Here is a 27,126-nt window from a genome sequence, read left to right as displayed (position 1 = left end):
TGCTATTCTGCTTGGTCTTCTCCTGTCTGCAATCCTGCCAAAAATCCAAGGTTTGGAGAAGAGCGTCTTACCATATAAGGAACATCCATAGCATTCATAACATCAGTTCTTTGCCCCAGGAGTGCAAAAGCCATAGAATAGTGCTACAAACCTCATTTTATACAAATTAGAGCTCGGATACCATAGGGACAGGCTCAGCTCAGAAATAAACTTAATGTCTAGTTAAATAACTTTAGTTATAAGTCTAGCTCCTGTGTTAAACATGTCACAGAGAAATATGAATGCAACACCTCTGCTTTGCAAATCACTTCCACAACTAGCTCCACATACCACTCAGCTGCCCCAACATCCATTCTGACACCCCCTGACACATCCCCTCCTTGACATCCTCTGAGCACAAACCACTTTTTTCTTTCTGTGCACTTAGTCTAAAACAATATGGATCAACGTTAGTTCAAATGCAGCACTACTATAATTAATCGAATATTTATTGTGGTATAATGTAATATTTATTGTGCTACAATATATTACACTTCAGTTTTTCATTCGCACAGTGTATGCCAATTTTCCCCTGGTTTACGTGTGCATAAATCCACCAGACCTGAACAGGACCTTGCACCCATGCATGGCTGCAGCCTGGCAGCTGAAGGGACTGTGCATGGGAGGGCACTCCCCAGAATAATCCAGCCATGACCACCTTTTTCCTTCCTGAACTGTTGCCAGTACTTATGAGTGCTTAAGTTGCCATGAGCTCAACCAGCACAGGGATAGTTGGCCTGAAGCAAACCAGCCTCCTCCCCTGCTCCACTCTCCACAAGCATCTGGAGGCCACCAAAAAGGTGCAAGCCAATCTCTGTGGGTAAAAAGCTAAATTTATTACTGTAGGCATTAGCATGAGAGCCCCTCCATCTCCTCCTGTGTATGGGAGACCATGGGCAAGGCACAAGCAGGGATTGTGAGCTGTGCACTGGACAAACCAGTAAGAACAGGCACATGTCCCCACAGACACCTGTGCAAAGGCATCCAGAGCAGATGAACACCATATGAACAATCAAAAGCGTTGGGGGTAAAATTGGGCTATCCAACAAAATATACAAAAAAAATAAGGAAACTCCTGACAGTCTGCATTATGCATGGCACCTTGTGGAAGTCAGGGAAATGCTGCTTCACCCCCTCTGAATCTGTATGCATTTAAACCAGAGGAAACGTGGTGTCTACATGAAGTACTAAAATAAACGAGCAGAGAAGCAAAGCCAGTCAAAAACTAATCAAGCTCATGCTAAAGGGCTTGTTATGTGTGTATAAACATGGCTGTGGTCTTGCATGTAAATAAATAAGCTTTCACTGAAGTGAAATAACCAGGCCTTTAACATCATTTCCATTGACATGGGCCCCTAAGCTGGGCAATTTTAGATCTACAAATAATGAAACAATTACCATCCTCATCTTACGGTATGCACAATAACTTTATTTTGATTCAAAGTAGGATTTAGGGCTGGAATTTCCCTGAGAGCTCATTCCTGCTAACACCATTAATTCAAGCAGTATGTAACATGAAATGTTTACATGTACTGCAATATTTTTTTGCAACTGCAAGTAGCTCCTCACTCCATCTGTGAAATGCTGTTGTGTTGAAGGACTTGCCTGTTGTGTTGCAACACTCAAGGCACAATCGACTACACAACGAGAAGGTACCTTCCACGCCAAGCTGAGACACAGGTGCTGCTGCCAGCACTCAGTTCCCCGATAATGGGTTTGCTACAGCTCCTACTTTGTTTTTTTGTGAACTGTTACCATCCAGGACCACGGCCAAGCTCTAGTTAGTTTCTTAATAAATATACAATTTAATTTGTACTCGTCCTAAAACGTGTGTCATTTCTAGTTCTTGCTACTAATTCTGCAATGCCCCAAACTCCACCTAATTCACCACTGTTCTTTCATTCCACAATTAAAAAACAACAACAACAAAAAAAACCTCTTCTAATGTAACTTTTCTTGGACTTTTTCAAACATGAAACTTAGGCATGACTGTAGGATATACTTGGCCAATTTTGTCTAACAAATATTTACAATCAGACAATTAAGATTCTTCTGTAGGATTGCAACTTTCCCATGTCAGTTTTATCTTAGACAAGTTTAATATTGCCAGTAACATTAATAAATAGAGAAAACAGTGAGTGCTAAGTATTACTTCTATATTTTTATGACCCAAAATAAGATTTAAATGAAAACACTGGCTGATACTAGCAGCTACACACTTTTAATCACTTTTCTTTAAAAGAAAACCATAAGTTACTGGCTACTTAAGCAATCATGCAGCTCAATGGAGTGCAGCTGATGAAGCCTGGCTTTTACTGCCATCTCTGCCATAGGACTCTGGGTATGCCATCTCACCTTGCTTTGCTACACCATTTTAACATCTGCATACAGCAGAAAGGGCTGTAAAAGACTAGAATTAATTGTACTTATTTATTCTTGTCACTCAGAACTTTCACAAAAAAAACTTTCATGAAGCAAAATGTCAGCATCTTCATGAGTATTTGAACAATCCTGATAACATTCAAAAGGGCTCAAGTCTCAAGATGACACCAGAGAACAAAGTATTGTATAAAGTCTAGTACAGACCAACAAATCAACTTGTGTCAGATTCTCATGAAGACTCATGGTGAAAAGTGCTACTCTTCTCACCTTGCACGTTTTCAAACAGTTCACCAAGTGCCTTTATACCTTGAGAAAATGCACCTTTTTCCAATCTCATGATTGGTCTGCCACCATAACTGCGCAATTTCGTGGTTTTCTTTTTTTTTTTTTTTCCCTGCTTTCTGCCACAGAAAGCAAAAGCATTTCCCATGTTCCAGAAAAATAGAAATTACAAGATATTCTGGAGTCTATAGCCTATTGTAAAGAATGCTCTATTTTGACCTGGCCAGTATATGCTTAAAAAATCTTCAAAATTGACTATATAATGTTTAAAATTTATAATCCATGTAAAAGCTAAATATTCTATGAAGTAGATTTATAATCTATAACAGCTATACAAATATCTGTATAATATAGAGCTAGAATCTCATGACCAGTTTTTGGCCCAGGTCTGTAAATCTGTTTTACAGCCTTCCCACCTGCAGTGACATATCCTTTTGCAGCCCACTGTGGCTGCGACCTACAGTCCCGACACAGCCGGTGAGCAAAGCCTGCAGCACACATGCTGCTCAACATTGTGAACTGGGCTCCTGGACCTCTGCCACGGGAAGCAAACTAGGGTTGGACTTGTTCCCACGTGTGCATTCAAGATTTACGTCTCTCAAAGACAGTCCCTGACCTTGACCATGACCTTTTAAATTTATGGGTTGGTAAGACAGAACTGAGGAATGAAAACACTCAAAGCTCCTTAGCCTTTATACTTACCACACCAGATGGCTGTTGCTGAGTGTCAGCATCAGCCCAGCTTTGCCATGTAACCGTGTCTGGGTACAAGAATTATGTCTTATCAGAGATTGTGTGAAGGTTGGCTTTAACAAGTCATGGCACTTTTTGCTCTGGTAATGCATTTTACTCATCTGGAACTCTTTCTCTGAGAGATCTAAAAGAATTATTCCTAGATACTGCTCTCCTCCAGGCCTTTACCTCTTGAAAGTGGTAGCTACAAAGTGGTTCTTGCTAGGCATGCACCCGATGTTTTAGCTGGTAAAGCAAAACTGACCTGATTTTCAGGAAACCCTGTTGACATCAGTGTGCCTCAGTCATCAGAAAACCATGGAGATGTACCATATATCTGAGTGTGAGATAACGGCAGGTTTCTAGAGGGATCCTCCTCCATCTTGAAACTGTAGTGGAGGTTTTAAGTTTTAATATTCAAGCCCCAAAGAATCCACTTTTCCACTTCTCTCCATGAGGAGTTTATCCCTGTCCCTCACAAAAGCCTAGATATGAAAGTATTTTTGCTGGCAGACAACTTCTGTAATGGAGTGGACAATTATTTAGTTCCAAAAGCAAATGGATATTAAATGCATGGACAAATTCAAGCTTTTTTCCTAGGACTAGCCTCAGTGTTTACGCTGCATCTGTTACCTTACCTTCCATAACAGCACAGCCAGCAACAGGAAGATGAGAATTCCCACCAGCAAACTGATGGCAATGATCCATCCGACAACATACCCACGAGGCTCCAGATTGTGTAAAGCCTCAAAGACCACCTACAAAGCAATTAGAAAGAGATATTTTTATGATTGGAACTTGCATCGTTTTCTCTTGTACTCATCTTATTAAATATATTGGATGGTGGCCTCACTGATCATATTTCGTCTGTCAAACAAATATGGAATGTGCCCTTAATTTCATGCTTTCTGTCTATTTTTTGCAGGGATTTAAAGCTTTCAAGTGGAATTTGAGTAGCCATGTGCTCAATCCAAAGGATATCAGAGCCTTCTCCAAAATAACCCTTACTCTTCCAGCTCTTCCATCCCATTCCAGGCACTGAGCTTCTTCTGGTGCTGGGCCACCAAAAGTGCAGTTTTGCATGAAAAACAGCAAGCCTTGGAGTGGCAGGGATTGACATGACACCTTGCAGGGTCTGCCTTAATTATCATGTTCCCAGCCCCACAGAACACCCCAATGCTTCACATGAAACACTCATGTATGCTAAGCGTGTTAACTTTTTTCACACACACACACACACACACACACAAAAAGGGACAACTTGCATATATCCCTATTGCATATGTATAGTCCCTGCTGTGCTTCACAAGATGCATTGTAGGAAAAGACGGAAGGGCACGTGCAATCGTGAGTTCTTCTGGGAATGCAAAGAGCAGTCCCCTGCTGTTCTCTTCTCTCTTTTTGTACAGCATGTATGACAGGGAAATACATCCTACAAAGTGCTCTCCTTAACTGCCTGCTCTAAGAAGAAAATGGGAGCAGATTATACCACAGGTATACACTGTGTGAATTTCCAGTCTCTTGTTTCAATCAAAATCAGCTCCTCAGTGGAAAACTCAAAAAGAGTTGTCAGTGTTGGCTATTTCTTTGTTAAATTTTGCAATTTAATATCCAACAAATGCAGAGAGGCTTTTTTTTTTTTTTTTTTAAGGTAGTACACGTTTGCTTTATCTGGCTTTGGTTTGATTTGCTTTGGAAGGTAAAGTAGCGAGTTTTCCTCCCTCCTTCATAAACCTCATCTTTGCTGAAAAACATCCAAACCCTTTCACAGATAGGAATTGTTAAATCAATGTTTTAAACAAAACAAAACAACAACAACAAAAAAAGGTAGTTAAAAGCACATGAAAATCCAGGAGTTAGAGTCAGATACAATTATGCAACCCCAAGTTGGAAGAGGCCGCAAAAAGGCTCTGGGTTCTCCATCCTTGTAGGTTTCCAAGCCTCAGGCAAAGCCATGGGGATCCTGAGCTGCTGTGGGCAACAGTCCTGGTTTGAAGAGGAAATGGGAGAAGATGGCCCCTCAGAGGTCCTTCTAACAGACATTTCTCTGTTTCTATAAGCATACCCAACTTCAGCAAACACCCCCAAAAATTAAAGGCACAGATGTGACAGAAACAAATGGATTGGGCTACATTTTGTCATGGTGCTCCCATAAAGAAGTACTCATAAAGATCCTTCATCTCAGTTTCACAGACTAACGTTGATTAAGACCACAACTTTCCTGCTGGAGGAATTTGAATACAGCTGATTCACATGCACTGCTTTTTCTGTCAATGAGACATTGTCAGGTATTTGATGACAACAAGAAATGAAAACAACAAATAGACAGGAATGCTACTATACATAGATAGCATTTTCCAAACATGTTCATATAACCAGTACTACAATGCTCAAAATAGCTCTCAAACATGGACCAGTTCTCTGAGAAAAACAATCATTTTAGCATTTCATACATCAGCACAAGGCCTTTGTCAAGCTTTTTAAGATATCTTACTGAACAGAGAAAGTTTCCTAGGCAGCAGAGTCTCCCTCAGAGCCAAGACTTACATAAGGGAAATACCAGACGGAGAGATCAAAGACAAATCTTGTGCCTTCCTCCTATTTCTGAGCCAGCTTGGAAAGATGACCTGATGTGGCAGTCCATTTCTCACAGAGGCTACGGTTAGCATCCATCTTGCAAAGACAAGTCAGATGACTATTTCTTAGATGATAAGGCAATAATGTTATTTTCCTTTAGGACTCTAAAGGAAAAAAAAACCAATAAACTTCTAACAGATTACACACTGTCATCTTCAGTGAAAGGAGACCTTTTAAACAGTCACTGGATGCAAGATGAGGTGGTGCCTTCTCTCCGCTACTCGGGGAGTAAATGTTAACATAACACAGCCTCCAGCACAGTAGACCTGTACCCTGTGGTGCCAAAAGATAGACACAGTAAGAGCTGCAGAGAGCAAATCATACATCATCTCTACAGCAAAAGCCCCACATCTGGGGCTTCAAGTGCACTGGCTAGAATAGCTTGGCTCTATCTTACACAGTCACAGATCAAGCTATCATAACTGAGAGAGCTGAGAGTAACAACAGCTTCTTATCAGTTTGCCTTCTAGCAGTCTGGAATCAACTGACAGGCACAAAAAATACCCTGTTCATGGCTTTGTGGTTTGGAAAGGAGCAGAGATGTCATGCATTTTAATGCCCTTATCCCTCTCAAGCCATCAAAAACTGCCTGCATTAATATGCAGTCACAGCAATGAGTTTTGCTGAAGAAACAAACAAAACAAAGCAGCCAAAAAAACACAAAACACAAAAATGAACAAACCAACCAACCAACCAAGTCCCAAACCAACCAGACCGGGAGCATCTGGTTTGTGTTCATCACATGCTGGGAGTGTCAGGGAAGAATCAGTACAGTAAGTGGTGGAAGGGAGGGAAGCAAGTCATCCTGGAGAGGAGGAGGTTGAAGGCAGAGACGGTGATGTCACTGAAAAGAAATTCGCAAGCCACTGCCTGCCATTGGACCTGTGGACCATTGCACAGCCTCTGAAAGCAAGCCTTGATCAAACTTGGCCTCCTCGTCCCAGCCACTGCAGCAGAACAGCCCCTGTGGGGCAGCTGACAGGACAGGGAGCACAAGGCAGTGCCTAGCCTAGCGTACATCCCACAGCCATGACTTGTGGAGAAGATGGGAGTGATAACAGGGACTGATGCAGAAGGATAAGGGGTTGTGTGTGGGAAAGCATCTGAGAGGGCAGTGGGGGCGGCAGCCGTCTGGTTTGGAGAAAGTACATGCAACAGCCATAAAATATGGAGTGGATTATAGGCTTGTTTTCAGCCTCTGACCAAACGCCAGGGAAAGGCCACAAAAAACACAGTTGTCTTGACAATGTATGAGGAGTTTTAGTTTCATATTTATCATTTGCATTTCACGCTGTACTAGTGGGATCTGAAAGCAGGAAAGCCTGGGAGGCAGCTTAGTCCGCCTTTTAGCTGCAGGTAGCTCAAGTGTCAATCAAGTTTTACACAACGTAATTGCCCTGCTGTAAATTAATGGAGAACTGCACCCTACCAGCGACTTCTAAAAGGTTGAATGTGTATGGACAATGGCATCTTCTACCTGTGCCAATCACTTGTTATATTCTGATAGTCTTAGTGAATAAATCAAAAAGGATCAGATATGTTTTCAGTGTCTTATTTCAGTAAAGTACATAGGCAAGAGCTTTACAACCTAACTGAGCAGGAAATCCAAAAATACCTGAAGTTCATACTACGCTTAAGCCCTTAGCAGAATAGGAGCACGTTGTTGCACTGGGACTCAGGAAGACAAGAAACATAACTCAGCAAATTTGGTTAGAAATGAGTAACTGTAAAATGTTCCTTTCTCCCTCCTAAAAAGCATTTCTTTTTGCTTATCCACACTGATTGAATTTTGTGTGTTTGTATCACGAAGCCCAGCACCAGGAGAGGCATGGGTTTATCAAAAACACTATTTTATTTCTGTATTATCACCCAAAATATTTCTGGTGTTTCAAACCACGCTGCACTGCTGGCGGACTAGTCTATTCAAGTGCCAGTATACTTGAGGGGACTTCCAGTAAAGACATAATTCTCACACACATCCGTACACATGTGTATATGCACATTATATCTATAGTATGTGTTATCTATAAATATTTACATTTACTAACAAAAAACTTGGAAGCTCTTGAGGAATACAGACCTGAAGTATCCTTGCTACCTGTTTGTGTCTAACACCATGAAATTATCTGTATTTTGTTGTTTTTCTGTATAGTTCTGTTCCTTTACTCAACTCTGTGTTTCAACCTGCTAGACTGCACAGTAAAGACAAAACAATCTCTAAAGGGATTGTTACAGTAACAGATGGAAAGGTAAAACAAGAAAACAAAAACAAAGCCCAGTGAAAACAAAAAGGCTGCAAATAACCTGCTAGAAAAGGGGCTTCGCAGCTTCTGCAAAAGGCTCACATCTGGCTTCAGCCAGGCTAGGTAGGATGCTGTATCCGTCTCAAAGGTAAGCTGGAGAGAACAGGTGCCTAAAATGCTCAGTACGTCTAAAAGGCAAGGGGGTGAGGGTAGTGGATTGCTGAGAAGAGGAGGTATTTCCATGTGCATTAAAAAAGGCTGGGATGTCCCATCCAGATTCAGGCAGAGTACCGCAGCCTGCTCCTTCTGATCCCAACATGGATAACAGGCCAATGGTAGGAGTCTTCCAAGTTCAGTCTCAGGTAGACAGCTAAAGCTTAGGCTTGGAAATACGCATTTAAATCATTCTGCATATATATTTATGCATATAAAGACCTCTCAGAACATGCTGTAGGTCTTCATGCAATAAACTTTTATCATTTTTTGTTTTTGCTGTTTTCTGTCAAATATATTTGCATATCATCACAAACATAAATCCTGAACAAAAAAACACTTGCGTGTGTTGCATTAATCCTGGGGTGACTGGTCAGAAAATGAGAGAACAGTGAACATTACCCAGGAGGAGAGAACGGTTCAAAGGCTTAATGAAATGTACATGTGCTGAGCCTAAAACTAGACAGCTTAAATCAGCAGCAGGGAACCTGCAGCTTTTTACAGGGCATTTTGCTGCAGGAACTGCGTGCATTTTAGTTGGGGCTCTCCCTTCATTTACTCAGCTTTGCATTCTCTCACTTTGACAACAGACACTTGAAGGTATTTAGCAGGTTTGGACATAGTGAAATCCAGTCTCTTCATCCCTCCACACCAGCATTCACAGAAGGCAGTTGTTTTGCTTCAGAAGAGCACTCCTGCACAAATGCAGAGCACACAGGACGTGAACCCTTGGATCTGGTATTTGACCACTGTGGTCTCATGGAACTTACCGTTGGTTTTGCCTCACATGCACAGAAGAAAAGAGCCAAACCTTCGTGGAAACCCAAATGCTTGAGAAAAGAAAGTATGTCTCCTGAACGCATCATGCATCAGTTTCAGCCAATATATACTCATGTTAGTACAACTGTCATCACAAAGAGATATCTAAACTCTGTTCACCTTCATGTGACTTATCCAGTATGAATTTAAGTAGTCTAATGTAAACAGAGAGAGAAAATACATTATCCCAAATCACATCAAACCATATCCAAATCCACAGAAATTATTTCTGAACATTTCATTTCAAAGACTGCCTGGTACCCAACTTACAGATATTTACATAAGCTTTTGCATCTCCCTTAAAAGTAGGGTACTGGAGTTCATGACAAAACTGATATTTATATGGGTGGTCCTGCCACCATTGGTACTTCTTAAACTAGCATCTTAAATATAATTCACCCTTTTCCTTTTGTCTTCTATATAGATATTTTGCACTCTGGTATTATACACTAAATTGTAAAAGTGCCCAGTGAAGTAAGGGCAGCTGGTTCTAAAGGACAGATTAAATAGGTTTAATAAGTTTACATTCAGTTGTAGACAGCAAAGAGACCTTTTCAAATTTACCATGATAAAGTCTCTAAGAGAACGTGTTTCACTGTTAGGGAACACTTTCATAAACAGACTCAAAGGAAGTCTATGCACAACTGTTCAGAAGGAGCTATTATCCAAACGGATATGGTACAGCAGTCTGTGGTCAATGAAAAGAAAACATAATGGGATTTTTAAAAGGAAGGGAGGAATATGAACAAAGACATTTTCTCTCTCCTGTTTCTACTTCCAGTGGAATAGCTGTGGCTTGCAACAAGTATTGCTCCCTTCTTCATTCCACAAGAAAAGAGAGCAGGGAAAAAAATGAATACCTTGAGCCAAACCACATCTAAATTTTTTCCCTTAACATGACTGTATGCAAAACATACAGCAATAGAGAAGCCAACAGACATATGGAAATAGCATAAAGGAGAAAGCAAATAGCACTCACATTAGAAAAGACTTTAAATTACAAATTGATGTTACATGGCTACAACATCTCAAGCATGCTCCTTTACAGCTTGGGCTTCCCAGGAACTAGGAGCAAGCTCTTGTGTGAAGATTCATCTAGCTTTCCAGCACATACAGCGTACTTCATAATCATTGCAACTCAAGGCTTGATGAAAGGCTTTCCGGGAACAGGAAAAGGATAATGTTGTAGTTTTTATTTTTTTCCTCCAAGCATTAGATAACAACAACATACAGCAGAGCTTACATTCCTGGATAAAAGCATTTCTAAATATTGAACATTAAATAGCAATCCCACACATTTGACACTGCAGCTATCATTCTGACATTCCAAAATCACTTACAAATCAAAATATCTGGCAGAGAGATCTTGGTTTCTCCTACTTCAACTGGTGCATGGGTATCACAGTCAAGTGTTAACTCAGTCATTAATGAAGTTTTGCCATAAATTTGCAAGATTGTGCTAGCTGCAGAACTAAAGAGATATCTAGCAATGCATTAGCAGTCAAGGCTGCAGGTCATTTATAAGGCACATTCCCAGGGAAGGCTAGATACATTTTTCAGGTCAGCTGCCAAGCCTATTTTTTTCAATGTTCTTTAGAATGATCCAGAAACCTGACAAAAAATAAATAAAACAGAAAGGGAAAATGGGGTCCTGTCATACAAAAGAATTTTTTTTTCCCTGACAGTTCTAATAAAATCAAAGGTTAAAAAAAGAAATGTGAACAAGGTTGCAGACATGATGATGGTGAAAGTGGTCACTGTAGCAGTGTCTCTGATTTCAGACTAAATATAGTAAGATGCAGGCTCAATTCTTTCTTTGCCTTTGGTGTTTAAAATCCAGTATCTCCTAGATGAATGCTCTAATACAGCATGTCGGTTTCTTTCAAAAGTGGTTTGAACTCAATACTCTCATACTAAAACCTCAAGAGTACTCACTTTAATGAAGCCTATGAGAGAATGGTTGTATGAGTTGGTGGTGATGACAGTCACTGAGAATAAGAAGATAACAGAGGTAGGACCTAGATTATGTTCCAAGAATACACGGTAAGAGGAAAAATTGAATTTGATCCTCATGTGAGATAGAAATAGGAAATGAAACTTATAAATTTCTCCAGGCAAAGAGAAAGCTGAATTTGAGTATGGCCCTCTGTCCAATTTTCATGCATAAGCATTAGGCAACTTGGTAGTAGGAAACCAAACTCATCACCTTCTTCTTCTTCAGCATAAGAATCAATATGGCCCTGTAGAGCTTTACTTACAGCCAAAACTACAAAGTAAATTCACTTTGAACTTCAGTATTTCCCCTTCGATTTTCAATCCAGCTTCATGCAGATTAACACAAAATGCAGTATCAGGTTGTACATGAATTCCACCAGCTCAGCACAAAGGAATAGTTCAATGAATCTCTGTAAATTTAGCCCTCCTTGCCCATTTTCACAGCTCCCAAAATATCATTAACATTTCTAAATATTTTCTATTGGCACATTTGAAAAAGCTTTGCTGGGGTTTTAAGACTCTACTAGTTTTTCAAGAAAAATCTGAATTAGATTAAAGCAGACATCAACCTCAGAGCAGGAAGCTAAATCTAATTTTGGCACAAATTCCTCATAGGCTAGTACAACACAGATTCTCCTACTCCACGTAACATCATTCACAATATTGTGGTTATCACAGTGAACAAAACCACAAAACCACAGAGGCAAGGCTGGCTGCACTGTTAGTCTAGCCAGACAAAATCTGGGCACTCTCACTGGCTAGCCAAGCCCATGCCCAGATGCAAATTCCAGTTTGCATAGTGCTGTTAATGATACCCAGCCCACTGGAATCAGAAAACTTTTCTCTTCAGGCTCATTTACTTACTGGCTTTTCTTCTGGACTCCCATTGGGCACCTCTACAACTCTGAGGTCAGGGTCCACCTGCACCCTCGCCCTTGTGACAAACTGGATGACTGATGAACTGTCCTGAAAAGAAAGAACAAGAAGAACTGCATTTGGGGTGGGGTGGAGGGAATCACCAAGAGACCTCAAAAGAAAAACATCAAACATTTGCCAGTGTGATAAATACATAGAGATAACATGCAGCGTAGGTTGAGTTGACAGTTAAGTACTATACTGGTTAAAAGCCTGCTTTGACAAAATATACTTTACACTCATAAAATAGACAGACAAAACAAAGCACATTATGTCAGGTTAGAATAAAATGAGGTATGTTGGACTTTAAACATAACATTCATATTTGAACTTTAAACACATCATTCATATTTGGCTGTTGTTTTTTTGTTTGTTTCCCAATTTTTACCACAAAAGCAAAAGACAGAACATTGCCAGTCACTACAGACAAGTTCAATATTAACCACCAAAAGTTCTATGTTTTTCAAATGAACAGAAAAAACATACATGAAAGCTGGGATAGACTCAAATATAACCCAAGATAAAAACTACTTAATTATTTGAATTTCTGCACTGCAAATATCTTAAATATTCAATGTATATCTCCCCATATTAATATATGTTTCTCTTATATTTTACTCATTGCATTTTAACAGACACGTTCCAAAAAATATTTTAATTCATAGGTTAGTCATTCAAATGCTGTTCACCCTGGGGAGGGTAGATGATAGGTAGCAAATGGCACATGTTGGTGATACTGATCCAAAAACATGGGTAAGCTTTGTATGTCTTTTAAAGGTGGGATGAATCCTGACTATTCCTAGGACCGAACTCCCCAGAAGCACATTTTACATGCTACTTGCTAACAAATACCTGAAACTTCTTGCCTTTCTTCTATCTTCTGCTTTCAAATATGGACAAAAAATCAGCAGATATGGTTGGTTCCAGCTGGTAAAACTCAGAGCTATGTATTGCTTTAGAAACTGCTCTCTAATAAGGAGTCCCTCCAATGTTTTTAATCTAGCTGCTATCAAAGACAGGTTTACTTCAGTAGGTCCATATTATCAGCTTTCTCCTCTGATTCTCTTATATGCTAATAATCTCACAACATCTTGCCATAACTACACAGTCAGCATTTTTTCGAAGTACAGAAAAACAGGGCAAATGCAGTAAATCACTAGAAATTTTAAAGATTTGCTATTTCATTCAGTGGCTTCACAGAAGACAGGAATCAACTTGCAACCATTTGTTTCTTGTCACAAACATCAAGCTCAGCATTAATATGGTTGTGATGCCTCTTCTTTGAATAATAATCATTTGAAGTAAAAAAAATTACAAAAAATTGCCACATCGCTGTTTACACAGAGGGAATGATAGATAGATTGTCACAGTTTACATGCACTTAGTCTACTTCTCATTTTTCAGAATAATAACTTTCAGAAATCAATTCAACTTTCAGAATTCCCTAGCCTTAACACCATGCATACAATTAAGGACCTCATTTGTTGTTTCTCAATGTATAAATTTCTGAACTTAATTTATTTCTGTCATAATGGGTAATGGCTAAGAACTAGGATTAACACCTCCATGCACACTTAATAAATAGATCTGTATTCTTTGACACTGTGATTTTTTTTTATAACACACTAGTAAACAGAAAGAGTAATGCATATCTCGAGTCTGCTGATGCACATAAGCATACTCGAGTTGGTATTTAAGACAAACGATGAAGGAAGCACATACCTTCTTCAGTATTTCAGTGTTCAGCAGCGTGTAAATACTTATATCACAAGACTCTGCTTTTGCTAGTGAACTTAAGTTGCAGCGTATAATCAAGCAGGACCTGCCTGGTCTTTCACAGTCCTATAGAAAATATGGAAAAAGCTGTTAGGCAAAGGAGGAAATCACTGAAAACTGTGTGACTGCAAACACTCCAGCTGACTGGACTCAATGATCCTTGGACACCAAAGATCCTTCACACTTGGGATATTCTATGATTCTATGACTAAAAGAGGCAAGGTAAGCTGCAAGGTAATCTGCTACCCAGATCTCCTGCGTTGAAATTGCAGCAGCTTTCAAGACTGAAGACAGCTAGGTACCAAAACCTGCATGAAAGCAAGGCAGATTAATTGCAGCATCTAAGATCCAAGGCAGGCTCTGAGCATGGCACAGGGCCCTGCAGCCCCACCTGCCTTCAGCAAAGTATGGGAGCAAGGGCTCTGGTTACCAATTGCACTCTGCCACTTCAGATACCTCCCCTTCCTTCTATCCATTTAAAAATCAGATAATTAAAATCACTGGATATCCCAAACATAACTAGGTATCCCCCCACATCAGTATTAGTTTATATACAGCAGCTGCTCTAGTCAACTGTATGCTTTAGTTCTTCATGCTGATCTTTGCAAAACATTTTGTAATATGCACTGTATGTTTAAATTTGTCACGGGTGGACTTACCAATACTTTTCTGCCAGACTTTGTGAAAAAAGCAAATATTGTGTGGAAAATATTTTCATTCTCTTGAGGAACAACACAAGGACTGTGGTTTCTGTGAAAAGAGCAGTTTCCTTTGTCCTGACCAACCTGCAAGCACAATTATACTCTCAATTATTATTCTGAATTACAATAAAAGACACAAGAAGACAGGATTAACCTGTCCAAAGAAGGCACCTACATCTGAGTTGGATGTCTGTACTCATATTAAGAGTCAAAAAAAGACAAGCCACATACCAATTTTAAGTCAGTTGTGTTGCCCTTTGTACTACCTTTCTTTCAACTGTATCATTTCATGCTTTGGCCATCTTGACATTTTCACAGTTTTTATCAGAACACATGAACAAAATGAAATCTTTGTGTAAATGCACAATCCTGGACACCACATCTGTTCTCCTACCTTCAGCATAAATAGTACAAAAATAATGAAAAAAAAAGCATCTTTAGCTTATTCACTTGTCTAGAAAAACAGATGAAGCTAGTGAAGTGTACCAAGGTTTGATAAAATGATCTTCAATCAAGATAACCTTCCACTAGAAAATCTTTCTTACATTTTTCTGCTTATGAATATTTACTGAAGAAAATCTACTGGAATTTAATACAATTTATGACAATAAAGTATCAGCAAATTTCCCCTGTTCCCCATCCTTAAAAGCTGTGAGGGAGAGTTTTTGCCACAAACCACCAAGTGATATTCTTGCGTATCTTGCTGTTAATGTCCCCACATCCTCTACTCTGAGGATGAAAACTTCTGTCTTACTTAAACCATAAATGTTTGAAAGAGGTAAAAAAAAATTTGCTACAGTTATGAAATTACTGCGTGCTCTGCATCCAATTGCACATTAGCAGTTCTTAGCTGAGTTACCCAAGGTGTTGCCAAAAAATAAACACAGGTTTATCTAGATTTTAAATGCTATCTTCCAGACAAGTGATGGCCATGTCTCTTGGTAGGATGTAGCTTTTCTGCTTCACTGGCCCCCAAACTCTTCATAATCTGTTCTTTGAAGTATGTATTCACAACCTGTCTTTACACAATCTGTTCTTACATTCCCATTAGATACAGACACAAGTAGCTACCCAACATTTACAGTCTTCTTGGGATCAACTGAAAATTAAGACTATGATGTTCTGTACTTGTTCAGATCATCTGGAATGAGTTTTCTTTATTTATTGTATCTAAGAGATACACAAAGCACACTGACGTTTATTTTCTTTGAACTTTCACATGGGAATTAGATCCAGATCTACCAGAAGGTTTATGTTAAATCAAGAACAGCAGAGTCAAGATCTATTCAGTACCTGCTCTTTCTTCCTGAAAATTTGAATTACCAGACATTTGGACAGATGTCATTAGATTCATGCAAGAGATATAGAGAGAACAGTATGAGCTTCTGCACTATCTGAGCTTTTGGCGTGCTTTCTAAATAGTCTTTCTTTACATCCTGTATAAACACAGTGTAAGAACAAGCTAAAGCAGAAATATCTCAAAAGACTGAAAGTAATTATCTGACATGAAGCAACATAAATCTGGTCCTCTCTCCTCTAAATGATTAGATTTTCTAAAACTGAACCTTGGACACACCTCATCCTTTTCAAAACTCTTTAGCTGAAACAGAGAAAGCCACCCCCAGGGGACTAAAACTGAACATGGAAATGCCCTTCCCTCTCTGCCAACTATGCAGCAATCCTGTGCAAGGCAGCTATTAAATTTAGCATCTTGGTCTGTGTCAGGAGGGGCACATGCAGGACCAAGTACCCGCTGTCTGTCACCTGTGCTGTTTGTTCTGCAGCAGAGCAGTGGCTCACTGACAGCCTGTTTTAGTAGCCAAAGGTAGAGGCCGCTTCTTACATGGAGAAGGTAGACACTACTATTTGGTTAGCAGAATTTGGGTGAATTCCACCAGGCAGCAATTTCATATTCAGGCGCAATCTGTTTATCTGCAACCAATCAGCATATGTTGACAGCCAGTGGGCAGGAAAGGATGTAATGCAGCTGAGAAGCTCTCAGGTTCTTTAAGCACTCTTAGAAACGCCAGAGCCACAGAGCTAGGAAAAAGATAACAAAAGCCTCAGAAATGTGTGGACCATGTGGAGGTAGGATGAAATCTAGCCTTCCCAAAGGACTGGCCACTGTTGTTTGATTGTTTTTGTTAGGATGGCTGTCAGTCATTTAAATTTCCTCTCTCTTATTGTCATCAATTTTCATTTGCATAAAGGAAAGGTTCAGTCAACCAGTCAGACAAAACTAAGTATAGTAATTTTTCATTAAACTCTGTCATCAACGAAGGATTCAGATGTAGAAAACCAGCCGGTTAGACAAAAGCTTTACACAAACCTTTAAGCTGAGACTGAACTGCATCTCTGAAGTGCAAATCAAGACATGACCTCACATTTGAGTCTCTCTCTGTCCAAACACAGTACTAACCCAAGCACCTGTTTTTCTTCTTACGACCAACTTCATAATCTTGTACACACAGAAAATTTCTGGAAATTTTTTAAGGGCTTTGCATAAGCAAATGCTTACCATTTACAGAAGCAAGAACTGTGCAAGTAGATAACAAGCCTCTGACAAAGTCTGGGAGTTGCTAGGTACATGACATAATAGGGCTTGTTGGAATTTTCCATGTAGTCTCAGGAGCCTATTAGCAGGAAAAGGACTACTGACAAAACAATCTTTCCTGGACCTGGGATATAACATTTCACAGAAACAGCAGAAGGGGGGTTTCAGAGCAGTGCAGGGGACGTGGAAAGAGATGTTTATTCCCTTTGCACCCCGTACAGAGTAGTCTCAGGGAAAAATCAACATCCGACTCCTAACACAAACAAACAGCAACAAAAATGGGGTCAGGGGAACAGGGATAGAAGAGAGATTGTCCTAAATCCTGCACTGAGACTGCAGCTTGGGGAATAAAAACCGTGGCCCGAGCAGGGCACCAAGCAGGAGCCCCCCTGCTGCCTTCCAAGGCGGGACTTCCAAGGAGCCGTGTTGGAGCAGTCTCTGCTGGAGGTTGTTTCATTCCTTTTTCCAGAAAGCACTCACCCATTGTAAAACCTGTATAAAATTATTTGCAGCCCAGCACACTGGCAATACAGTCCAATCTCCAACATCAAGAACAAAAGTAAAATCTTCCCACACAAGATTTTACTGACAATTGTTTCTTTTTACCAGGTTCTCCTTGTGTAAAGTCATTCTAATTCTCTAGGAAGAACTTGTCATATGCTGAAAAAAAACACCCTCATGTCAGTGCATCATATGTATTATTTTTTTCTAGCTTTACTTCAAGCCCCAAAGTACTTTTGTTACACTGCTCAGCCCCAAGGTAAAGGGAAACATGAGAGAACAGCAGAGGGATAAAATGTACACCCGTCATTCAGAGCTCGCTTGCATTCTTGAACATCCATGGATGCCAGAATATTCATCTGCAGTTTTCAAAGAGGGAGAAGTTATTTTGGGTGCCGCCTCCTTTCAACACCTAATCAGGCCTGATTTCAGCTGTGGTGGTTTTTAAGAAGAGATTTATCTACATACTCATCCAAAATCTCAGGAACTGAAAACCACTATTCAATCATAGACATACATATGCATGTATTCTCCTGCTCTATTCAAATTGTGGATATACATGCAACATGCATAAACACGAAGAGATAAAAGTCTGAGGATTGCCATTGGTGCCTTGCACAACAGGTCTCTAAAGGTTACCATAGCAATAGCTAGCATTATTTCTAATCTGTCATCGTGTAGAAAGTAGACCATCCCTTATGCTACCTATCCTACCCATCAACAACCACACATTCAAACATGTCAGTCTCCAGCTTTATTTATTTACTGGAGCTCACTGTCCCATTAAAGGGCCCATTAACATGACTGAGAGACAAAATTTAAATATTACGGCCTACACAATGGGTTACTCTGCCAATTTTTTGTCGTCAGCAGAAACCACTAAGCTTCTCAGAGACAAGATATAACCACTAGAGAAAGCATGTGGATTACTTCATGCTTTAGGAACGCTGTATCTGCCAAAAGGAATTAATTTCCATAGGGCTTCTTCAGTGGATGCTGAATATTTGAGAAGTCTTGCAGAGCAAGGGCAAACCCGTAACATAGCAATGATTTTTAACCATATCAGCTTACACCACCCTTAAAAGAAAGTGGTGGGAGGACATTTCAGAGTGAAAGCTGTATGTAAAACATGTCAGGTATATTCCACATGCATTACATCCTTAAAAAAAAAAGCATAGGATATTTAATATGGCTGGACAAATGTTGGATTTGTTATGTAACACAAGTATCATCCTCTGACTTTTCCTGCACGTGCATGGATTTATGGGTTGGGCTTGGTGCTCCAGCAAGGTAGTACCAGTGCAAGGAGGACAATCACCATGTCTCTCCCAGAGAACACTGAGGGTAACCTAGCATCAATGCAATACTACCCGTATTTCTAATCCAGGTCAGATATAGGTTTACTGGGTTTGGGGTTTCTAGGAGAAATAATGTATTTGCAGCCTCAGTACATTCACTTTCTCCTATCAGCTCTGTTCCCCACATTAAGGGGACACATCCTTTCTTCTTATCTGTAACTACTCTCTAGACTTTATCTCAAACTGTTGAACATGCATCAAAGATGAGACTTTTTTTTTTTTTTCCTAAAGCCCTGTATCCTGCACAAGATGGCAATCTAGGTGAGGGGAATGAAATACAGTTTCAAAACATTGGACTGGAAAGGTCAGCTGAGGACCAGGCACAGAAACTGGAAACTGGCAGTTGGTATGAGGTTAAGTATGTGCATATGATACAAGTCCCTTGGAGGAATGAGACTGAAAAATGAGAGGAAAGTAGATGTTGCTCCCAAAGAAGCATTAAGTGCAATCTCCCTGCTGTGTTGCTGCATATAAGAAGCTGAGCACTAATCCCATATATAATGTTTGGCATTTTACAAGATAAACAGGCAAGCAAATGTCTTCAGTCCATTCCTTATAGACAGCATTAGATTTCCACTAATGCAAAGAAATTCATTACAGTATTAAAACTTAAATTTTCCGGGCTTTTCCAGTAAGCCTGATTCCCCTCTTGAGCTAAATCATCATCAGTTATTAGTGAGAGTCTGGAAGCCAAGAAAACTAAACTAATACAAAACAAGTAAGAAGGTAAAATCCAGCGGTGAGGGCATGTGATGAGACCAAACCCACCTTTGAACATGGAAAAAGCATGGGGCCAAGTTCAGGAAAAACATCATGAGACACAAGATACTTGGAACAGCAGATTTAGCTGCAAAAATCATGACCAAGGGCTGAACGCAGGTCAGTTGTTTCACAAAATTGTTAGCATTTTTCAACTCTGAAATGGATGCCTTTCTCATCAGCCTTGGAGTATGCTGGCTTCAAAGGACAGTTTGGCTGTAGTCTTATTGAAATTGCTGCCAGACAGTTTGTACATATTTCTTCTTTTTTTTTAAAAAAATTTTTTTTTTTACCTTTTTTTTTTTTAATGTATGTATGCCTAATCAGTGGTTCAAATTTACAAATTGGATAATAAATAACAGATCCTCTTTTATTTGTCTTTCTTGCTAACCATAGTACATTTACCCTAATATCAGGGAGAAAATGTGCATGTGTCCTGATTCAAAGGCACTGATTCACCCGATAGCAGGTAAATGCAACAGAGACGAATTGACAGGCATGGCAATCTCACATGTCACACACACTGACGAAAAAAAAGGGCTCTGACAAGAAATTCCAGACAAGGTCAGACTTTCAACAGTAGACAAATAAGTTATGTAAATATGTTATCTGAGTACTTGCTCCATATGCCAAAAATATTTAATATTCACAGATAATGAAATATGTTTGATTCAGAGCAGTTCTGTTGATTCTGGCAATGAATTTAAGAGCCACTGAAACAACAGAGAAGATTTTTTTTTTTAAATTAACCCCTTGTACACAACACTTGAAAGATTTTGACTGAAAATAGCAATGCTGGTAAGGAAAAGCAGTACTCCACAGATTCTTCCAACAGGGAAGCACGCATGGCCATGAGGAAATGCAAAATTTAAACAGCAAAGTAGAGATGTTAAAGCATTAAATTATGATAGAGAAGTACCCCACCATAGCTCTGATTCCTGCTTCTTCAGCTGGAAGGGGAACACCAGAAGCACATTTGGCCGAAATCTGTGCTAACCTGTCAGCAACGCTTGCAGATGTACTTTTGACACGTTTAACTGTGTAGCTTAATTAAAGAGCTGGGTTAGATCAGCATAATCCTACAGCACTTACCATCACCAGACAGCCACTGGCCCTGCAACCACATTGTGCATATTTAGTGGCACTGCACAGAAGCACTACTGTTAAGGGCTAGTAGGATGTACACGGTTTAGTAAGAAGAGCATGATTTTCTGATTTAAAGTACCTGACTTGCAAGACAGTGGTTTCTCTCCGGGACAGAGGGCATCACCACATGAACGCAGTGGGAAGAAAAACTGAGCACTCATATCTGTGCTTTCCACAGAACGTTCAGGCATAAGAATGAACACCTTACATGGAAACTAAAGTGACAATTTACCTTTAACGTGTGCTCCTTATGATATATAAGCCTTTACCAGCTGAAACACAGGAATCTCTGACATGCACAATCCCTATTATGAACTACTTAATCAACACGAGGCATCAAAATACATCTCAAGGTACACGTCTTTTTAAAAAGCCTCTGAGATCACTTGGAGTTCAGCGCTCTTTTAGCTAGGTTTCAGCTACATTAATTTCTAAAGCCTTTCTTATGATGCAGAAAACATCATTAAATGCATGAGATTTCTTTACCTACTTGTTGGACTTTCCTCACGGGCTGTGTTAATATTAGGATGAAAAGCTCTGAAGAGCAAGCAGATACATACATTCCCTGCAGGGCTTGAACAATTTGGATAGACAGCAGACATTTGAATGCATTAGAAAGATATATAAAATCAGTCACCCCAGGTCACTTCAGAGACAGTGTAGAGAAGGTGGAACCTCCAGTGAATAGTCTCGTTGATCTATGGTCGACACCTGAAGGTTAAATGAGTCACCCTCATTAAAAGAGTAAGTATTTTAAGTTATGTAAATGTCCTTTGTTTCCAGGACATCCTCAGAGTTCTCATTTCTCCAAGGAACGGTTTATTGATACTTTTGATGTTATCTGGTACCTTGTCCAAGACTGGAAGGCAGCAGAGACATCCAACGCAATGTGCTTATTCCCACTCAGGCACATGATCCGTGAGGGAAACTCTCCTTTCATCTTTCTCCGTTGGGAGATTTTATACACACAAACAACATTGTTTTCAACTCTTCCTTAGTTTCCAAATTATCATTTTAACCAAGTATCTTGTATGTTATTTATAAAAGAAAAAGACTAGCTTATGATTCAGCATTTAAGGCAGGCATGTATGTTAAAACAATTAATCAGTCAGCTCTTTCCTGAGTTTCCTCCTTCATTGTTTTTTGGCAGGAACAACTTCACCCACTGGAAAATGGTGAAAGGATGCAACTCTCATATTCATTCAAGAATTAAAATAAAATTAATTTACATTAAATTTTAAAAATGTTGACTCATCTTCTCTCATTCAGTAGTTCCTTCACAAGGGAATTCTCTGTCTAGGAAGCTTAAAAAAAGCCTACTGTATATTTTTTTCTATACCTCAGCAAAACTTCTGATTACTGTGCTATCTACCAAACCTCCTGCTTCCTTTGTGAATCCTCTTAAGAGCTGGTATATATATCCAGTTCACTTGGTAATGCTTCTTTCTTTACCTGAAATTCAGTTGTATAAAAAGACAAATCAGACATCTTTTTCAAAACAGGAATTTCATACAGAATTTTCAAGAGTCGAATTTCAAACTGGAGTTTCATGAAAATAGGAACTATGGACATGACTTCTGTATAGCTATCAAATGGATTTATTATCACTTTGGATTTATTTTAAGATCCTAGCTCAGGAAATAATTTTATGGCCAGGCACCCTTTCCTGTATAACAATATCTTAAATGAGAACTAAGTTCCTCTTCACTGAAAGAGCTTCAGTTTGTCACGCTGACATTAGGAAGATGGTTATGAGAGCTCTTTCTGAGCTGCTTTGGGCTCCCATTTCCCATGCCTAGAGGTGACCGTGCTGTGCTGGAACATGGTGTACGTTCTTGCCTCTCCTCGCAGTCATGCCAGGGCACAACAGATGCACCAGTTTCTCCTGCAAGTGACAGGGCTCCCAGGCAAAGCCTGATTAGACTGCCATCACAGAGATGCTCTACACGGGTGGTGGTGGGGAACCACCTTCAACTACCTACGCAAAATGTTTTGGAACAGTCATTTAAAGAAGCAATTAAAGTGAAGGAGGCAGGAAGGTCACCAAGTTTTGTACAATACACTCCCTGGAATGAATAATTTCCTGCAGCAATCTAGCTATGCCTTTTAAATACAGTGCCAAAATATGTGTATGTGACTGTGAGTATAGCGTTCACCGAAATGAAGAGACCACAGGGGGGATCACTAATACAAAGGGCTAAAATAATTCTTGCTGTAAACCCGAAACATTCCTGCACAAACATGTTATCAATGGTGGCAACCAGCAGCAGCATAAATAACTGCTGGAACAATATTTTGTTACATAAAGTACTATCACCAAATATTTATATCTTCACATGCTGGGACTGTGTAGATATGCTTTCAGAGCCAAGACCTGAAACTTCAAAAGAAACAAACTAAACAATTTTAAACTGGCTGCCAACAAACAAGGGGGTTTCTACATCAAGATAAATACAAAGGTTTGCCTCAGTAGGTGTGGCGTGCACTAGTGAGCCTGAGAATCTCATGAGGTACTTCAAAGAGCACTCACACACAGCTACCACTTCAGAGAGCTCTGGCAGTCTCCCTTTGTATACAGTTTTAAACATCAGCAGTGCAGTTGCCAAAGCATCATATTCTTATGCTGGAGTTTAGCAACCTACAGATAATAAGCAGGCAGAAATTACATTTAAGGTTTTAAAAGTGCAAAGATGTCTCAAAGATACAACTGAAGAAAAACCACAAGCAGCCTGGGACCTTTCACAAGACAGCAAGCTCTAACTTGTCTCTTGCACATTTTCCTGCTCCTCACGGATGTTACTGTGCAAATGGCAGGAAGAAGAATGACATGAGTGCTACACAAAACTGGCCTTAAAAATGTAACCTGTCATCAGCCACGAAGGACTTGAGTCTCTGGAACTGACTCCATTTCACTTTTTCAACATTCACATGAATAAAATAATGTTTATTTCAAGAGCTTTCCTTATTGAACATGACAGGCTGTTCTACAGTCCCATGCTCAGGCAGCCATTAACTTCAAAGGCAACTTGCAAAGTGAATTTTTTTCAGTTCCTCCATGCTTCTGTATTTCCAGCCCAGCTTTTACTGATACCCAGTTTTCATAAAGGCACAATCCAGGTCTCACCTGCTCAGACAGAAGGAATGGAAAAGTATGAAATGAATATGCCAAGCATAATAGGAAGCTAAACAAAGAGTGAGGGGAACACTGGGTCAGGAACAAGGGACTTGAGATAACTGGCACTCTCAAGGTGAGCAGAAGCAGGACTCACAAGACCAAAGTTTAACCCATTTATTTCTGGAGATAAATATCAAAGTCCTAGTGGAAACTCAAGAAGAATAGATTTATTTATTTTTTATATTGTCAGCGGAGACAGGCAGATGCTTTTACAAAGTTACTTCTATGCCTACCTCTCTCCATTAATAACTAGAGTAATACAACATAGTAATTAAAAATATTCCATTACTAGCAATTACTACACCAGTAATTATTACACTTAAATATCAAAAGTTACATGCTAGGAGTGACTTTCTCACTGGAAAACTGAAGACAGTATTTCTTTTCTTCTCCCTTTTTTCTCAGAATTTCCCTTTATTTCATCATCCAGACTTCAAACTCTTTGAAGAGAATGAGCTTCAATGTGTGCATCTCAGTTTCTAACAAGATTCCTATCTCAGTAGTGTTAACAACATGTTTTTTTCATATCCTCGGTGTTGATTCATCTAAACAGGCTCACAAAGTCAATGCTTGCTGGCCTGCATGATGCTTAGAACATAGAAAAGTTCAGCTGGAAGGGACCTACAAAGATCTGGTCCAACTGCCTGATCTCTTCAGGGCTAACCAAATGTTAAAGCATGTTATTGAGGGCATTGTCCAGACACCTCTTGAACGACAGGCACAGGGCATCACCCACCCCTCTAGAAAGCCTGTTCCAGTGTTTGACCACGCTCATGGTAAAGAAATTTTCCCTTATATCCAGTCTGAACCTACCCAGCGCTGTTTTGTGCCATTTCCTCATGTCCTGTCAGCAGCGACCAGGGAACAGGGACGAGCACCTCCTTCTGCGCTCCACCTCCTCAGGACATTGTAGAGAGCAAGGAGGTCTCCTCTCAGCCTTCTCTTCTCTAGACTAGACATGTCTCATGTCCTCATAGGACATGCCTTCCAGCCCTCTTACCAGCTTTGTTGCCCTCCTCTGGACACTTTCAAGGACCTTAACATCCTTGTTATATTGTGCCCAGAGTTACATACAGTATTCAAGGTGAGGCCACACCAATGCCAAATATAGCAGGAGAATGCTTGCAGTAGCAGCTAGCTTCTTCCAAAAAAAACAGGAATGCACAGGGCCCTTGTTACCAGAATTAAAGCTGCATGGTGTGAACCAGGGCAATTATCTGAACAACTTGTCAGCCCTGCAGAGCCTGGTTCCTCCAGAGGAGGGGGTGAGGATCATCTGCTTGCATTGCAGCTGGCTTCTGGTTTAAACAAATTATGCCTCCAGTTGTTGGTCCCTTGTTCCTCATAACTGTGTTCACCTTTGCTGGAAATAAAATAAGTGGGAATGCAACAATCCTATCCAGTTTCATAAAGCCAGCATTGGAGCAATCTTAGATTTATTGCTAATTTATCAACAGCTTCAGGAAATACTCTGGTTAATTTGGTAGGAACTCCCATAGTGAAAATTTTTCTGGATGCCCCGGAAAGCATCTTCTTGGCTGGCAAGTCAAGTAGTGCTTCCCTTGCTCTCCAAATTAGCTGGATACCCAAAGGAAATTATTAATCTTTCAGTTCAAAACCAAAACACAGACAAGTATAATGAGCTTGTTTTCCTTTGTGGAAAAACAGATAATCAATGGCATGAAGAGCAGAGAATCTACATTTCTGTTAACACTATCTCTCCTGTACTCTAGGTGAAGCTTTCAGTGCCATCACCTGTACTGTGACAATCCTAACACTTTTACCAACAAGCTCAGGTATTTCTTTAATTATGTTTTTAACCTGCCTTAAAACTTCTCCAAGAAAGCAAATACAAAAATACATAAAAGCAGTTTGTCGTACTGGCTTCCAAAATATCATCTACCACTGCAGACTTTGACAAATACTATACAAAATCAATGTCAATGGTGAAATTTCCTAGTTAAATTCACTTGCAAAATTTCTAACATTTCCATTTTGTTTAAAATTTCTGATGGGGGGACATTCAGTTGTTAAGTCTCTAGTTTTCTTTCAATTATCAATTTTCTTCTATTTCTGGCTTTTACTATTGACTTGTTTATTTTATGGGGGTTTTGTTGGGGATTTGTGCTGCATAAACCCCCTAGACCCCCTTGAAAAGAGTCTGAACATCTCTAAAGCAGAGCTCCGGATGTCAAAATATCTTTGTGACCTGAATTCCTCTGGAAGAAAATCCTAAAGCAGTTTCTGCAATAAAGCAAAAGCTTAGAGCAACAGGAACAGAGGAAGCATGAGGGCTGTCATTTCCTCCAAGAGCAGCAAGGTAATAATTCATATTAACACCTCCCAGAGATGCAGACCATTCCAGCAGGCCACATGTGACTTTCTTCCTTTTATTATTTTTTGTGACTGAATGAAAGACTAGATCAGTCAACACAATATGAAGGAATTATCTCCTGGCACTATCTTGTGTGGTTTATGTATATTTGAGACACAAACTCATACTTACTACGCTTTTTCACCCATAAGTTTCCCTGCCGTACTATACACTAGAGAAGTGCCGAAAGCATTATTAGCTTTCAAAAAGAAAAAAAAAAAAAAGCATAATGTCACCAAATCTCAAATGCTGTATCAACAGTTTAAGTTACAGATAAATGACAATTCCTGATCTGCTGTTTTACTGACAGCCCCTCTGAAAGGTCCAGTAACGCTGACATCTATGCCAGCTGGAGAAATGTGTAATTACAGAACCCTTTGCACTGTCTGAAAGGACACTATCACCTTTACTACAGCCTGGTTTCTCATAAGTTCAAAGTAAACAAAAGTTTGAAATCTTTAATGAATAGGCATACAAAAATGCTTTTGAAAAATATCTGTTCAAACTCATTTTCCAAAGGTCATT

The 27,126-nt window shown here is 39.7% G+C and overlaps 1 protein-coding gene across 3 annotated transcripts in view; it reads right to left on the bottom strand.

Moving 5' to 3' along the window:
* ITGA9 (integrin subunit alpha 9) overlaps positions 1 to 27,126 on the bottom strand; it is a 217,488-nt gene that overhangs the window by 16,771 nt on the left and 173,591 nt on the right. The window contains exons 24-27 of one of the 3 annotated variants that reach the window (XM_080581503.1): positions 14,693 to 14,818; positions 13,980 to 14,099; positions 12,207 to 12,308; positions 4,074 to 4,193 (exon numbers count right to left, since the gene is read on the bottom strand). In XM_080581503.1, coding sequence (XP_080437629.1) covers positions 4,074 to 4,193; positions 12,207 to 12,308; positions 13,980 to 14,099; positions 14,693 to 14,818 — 468 coding nt within the window. Of the gene's footprint in view, positions 1 to 4,073; positions 4,194 to 4,664; positions 10,959 to 12,206; positions 12,309 to 13,979; positions 14,100 to 14,692; positions 14,819 to 27,126 lie in introns of those variants that run through there. The other 2 variants (XM_080581505.1, XM_080581504.1) reach the window with 2 other exon arrangements.

This window comes from Anser brachyrhynchus (genome assembly GCF_964034855.1).
Source record: "Anser brachyrhynchus genome assembly, chromosome: 2".
Taxonomy (NCBI): domain Eukaryota; kingdom Metazoa; phylum Chordata; class Aves; order Anseriformes; family Anatidae; genus Anser; species Anser brachyrhynchus.
Note: the sequence above shows the minus strand (reverse complement) of the source record. Positions and strands in the feature narration are given on the sequence as shown.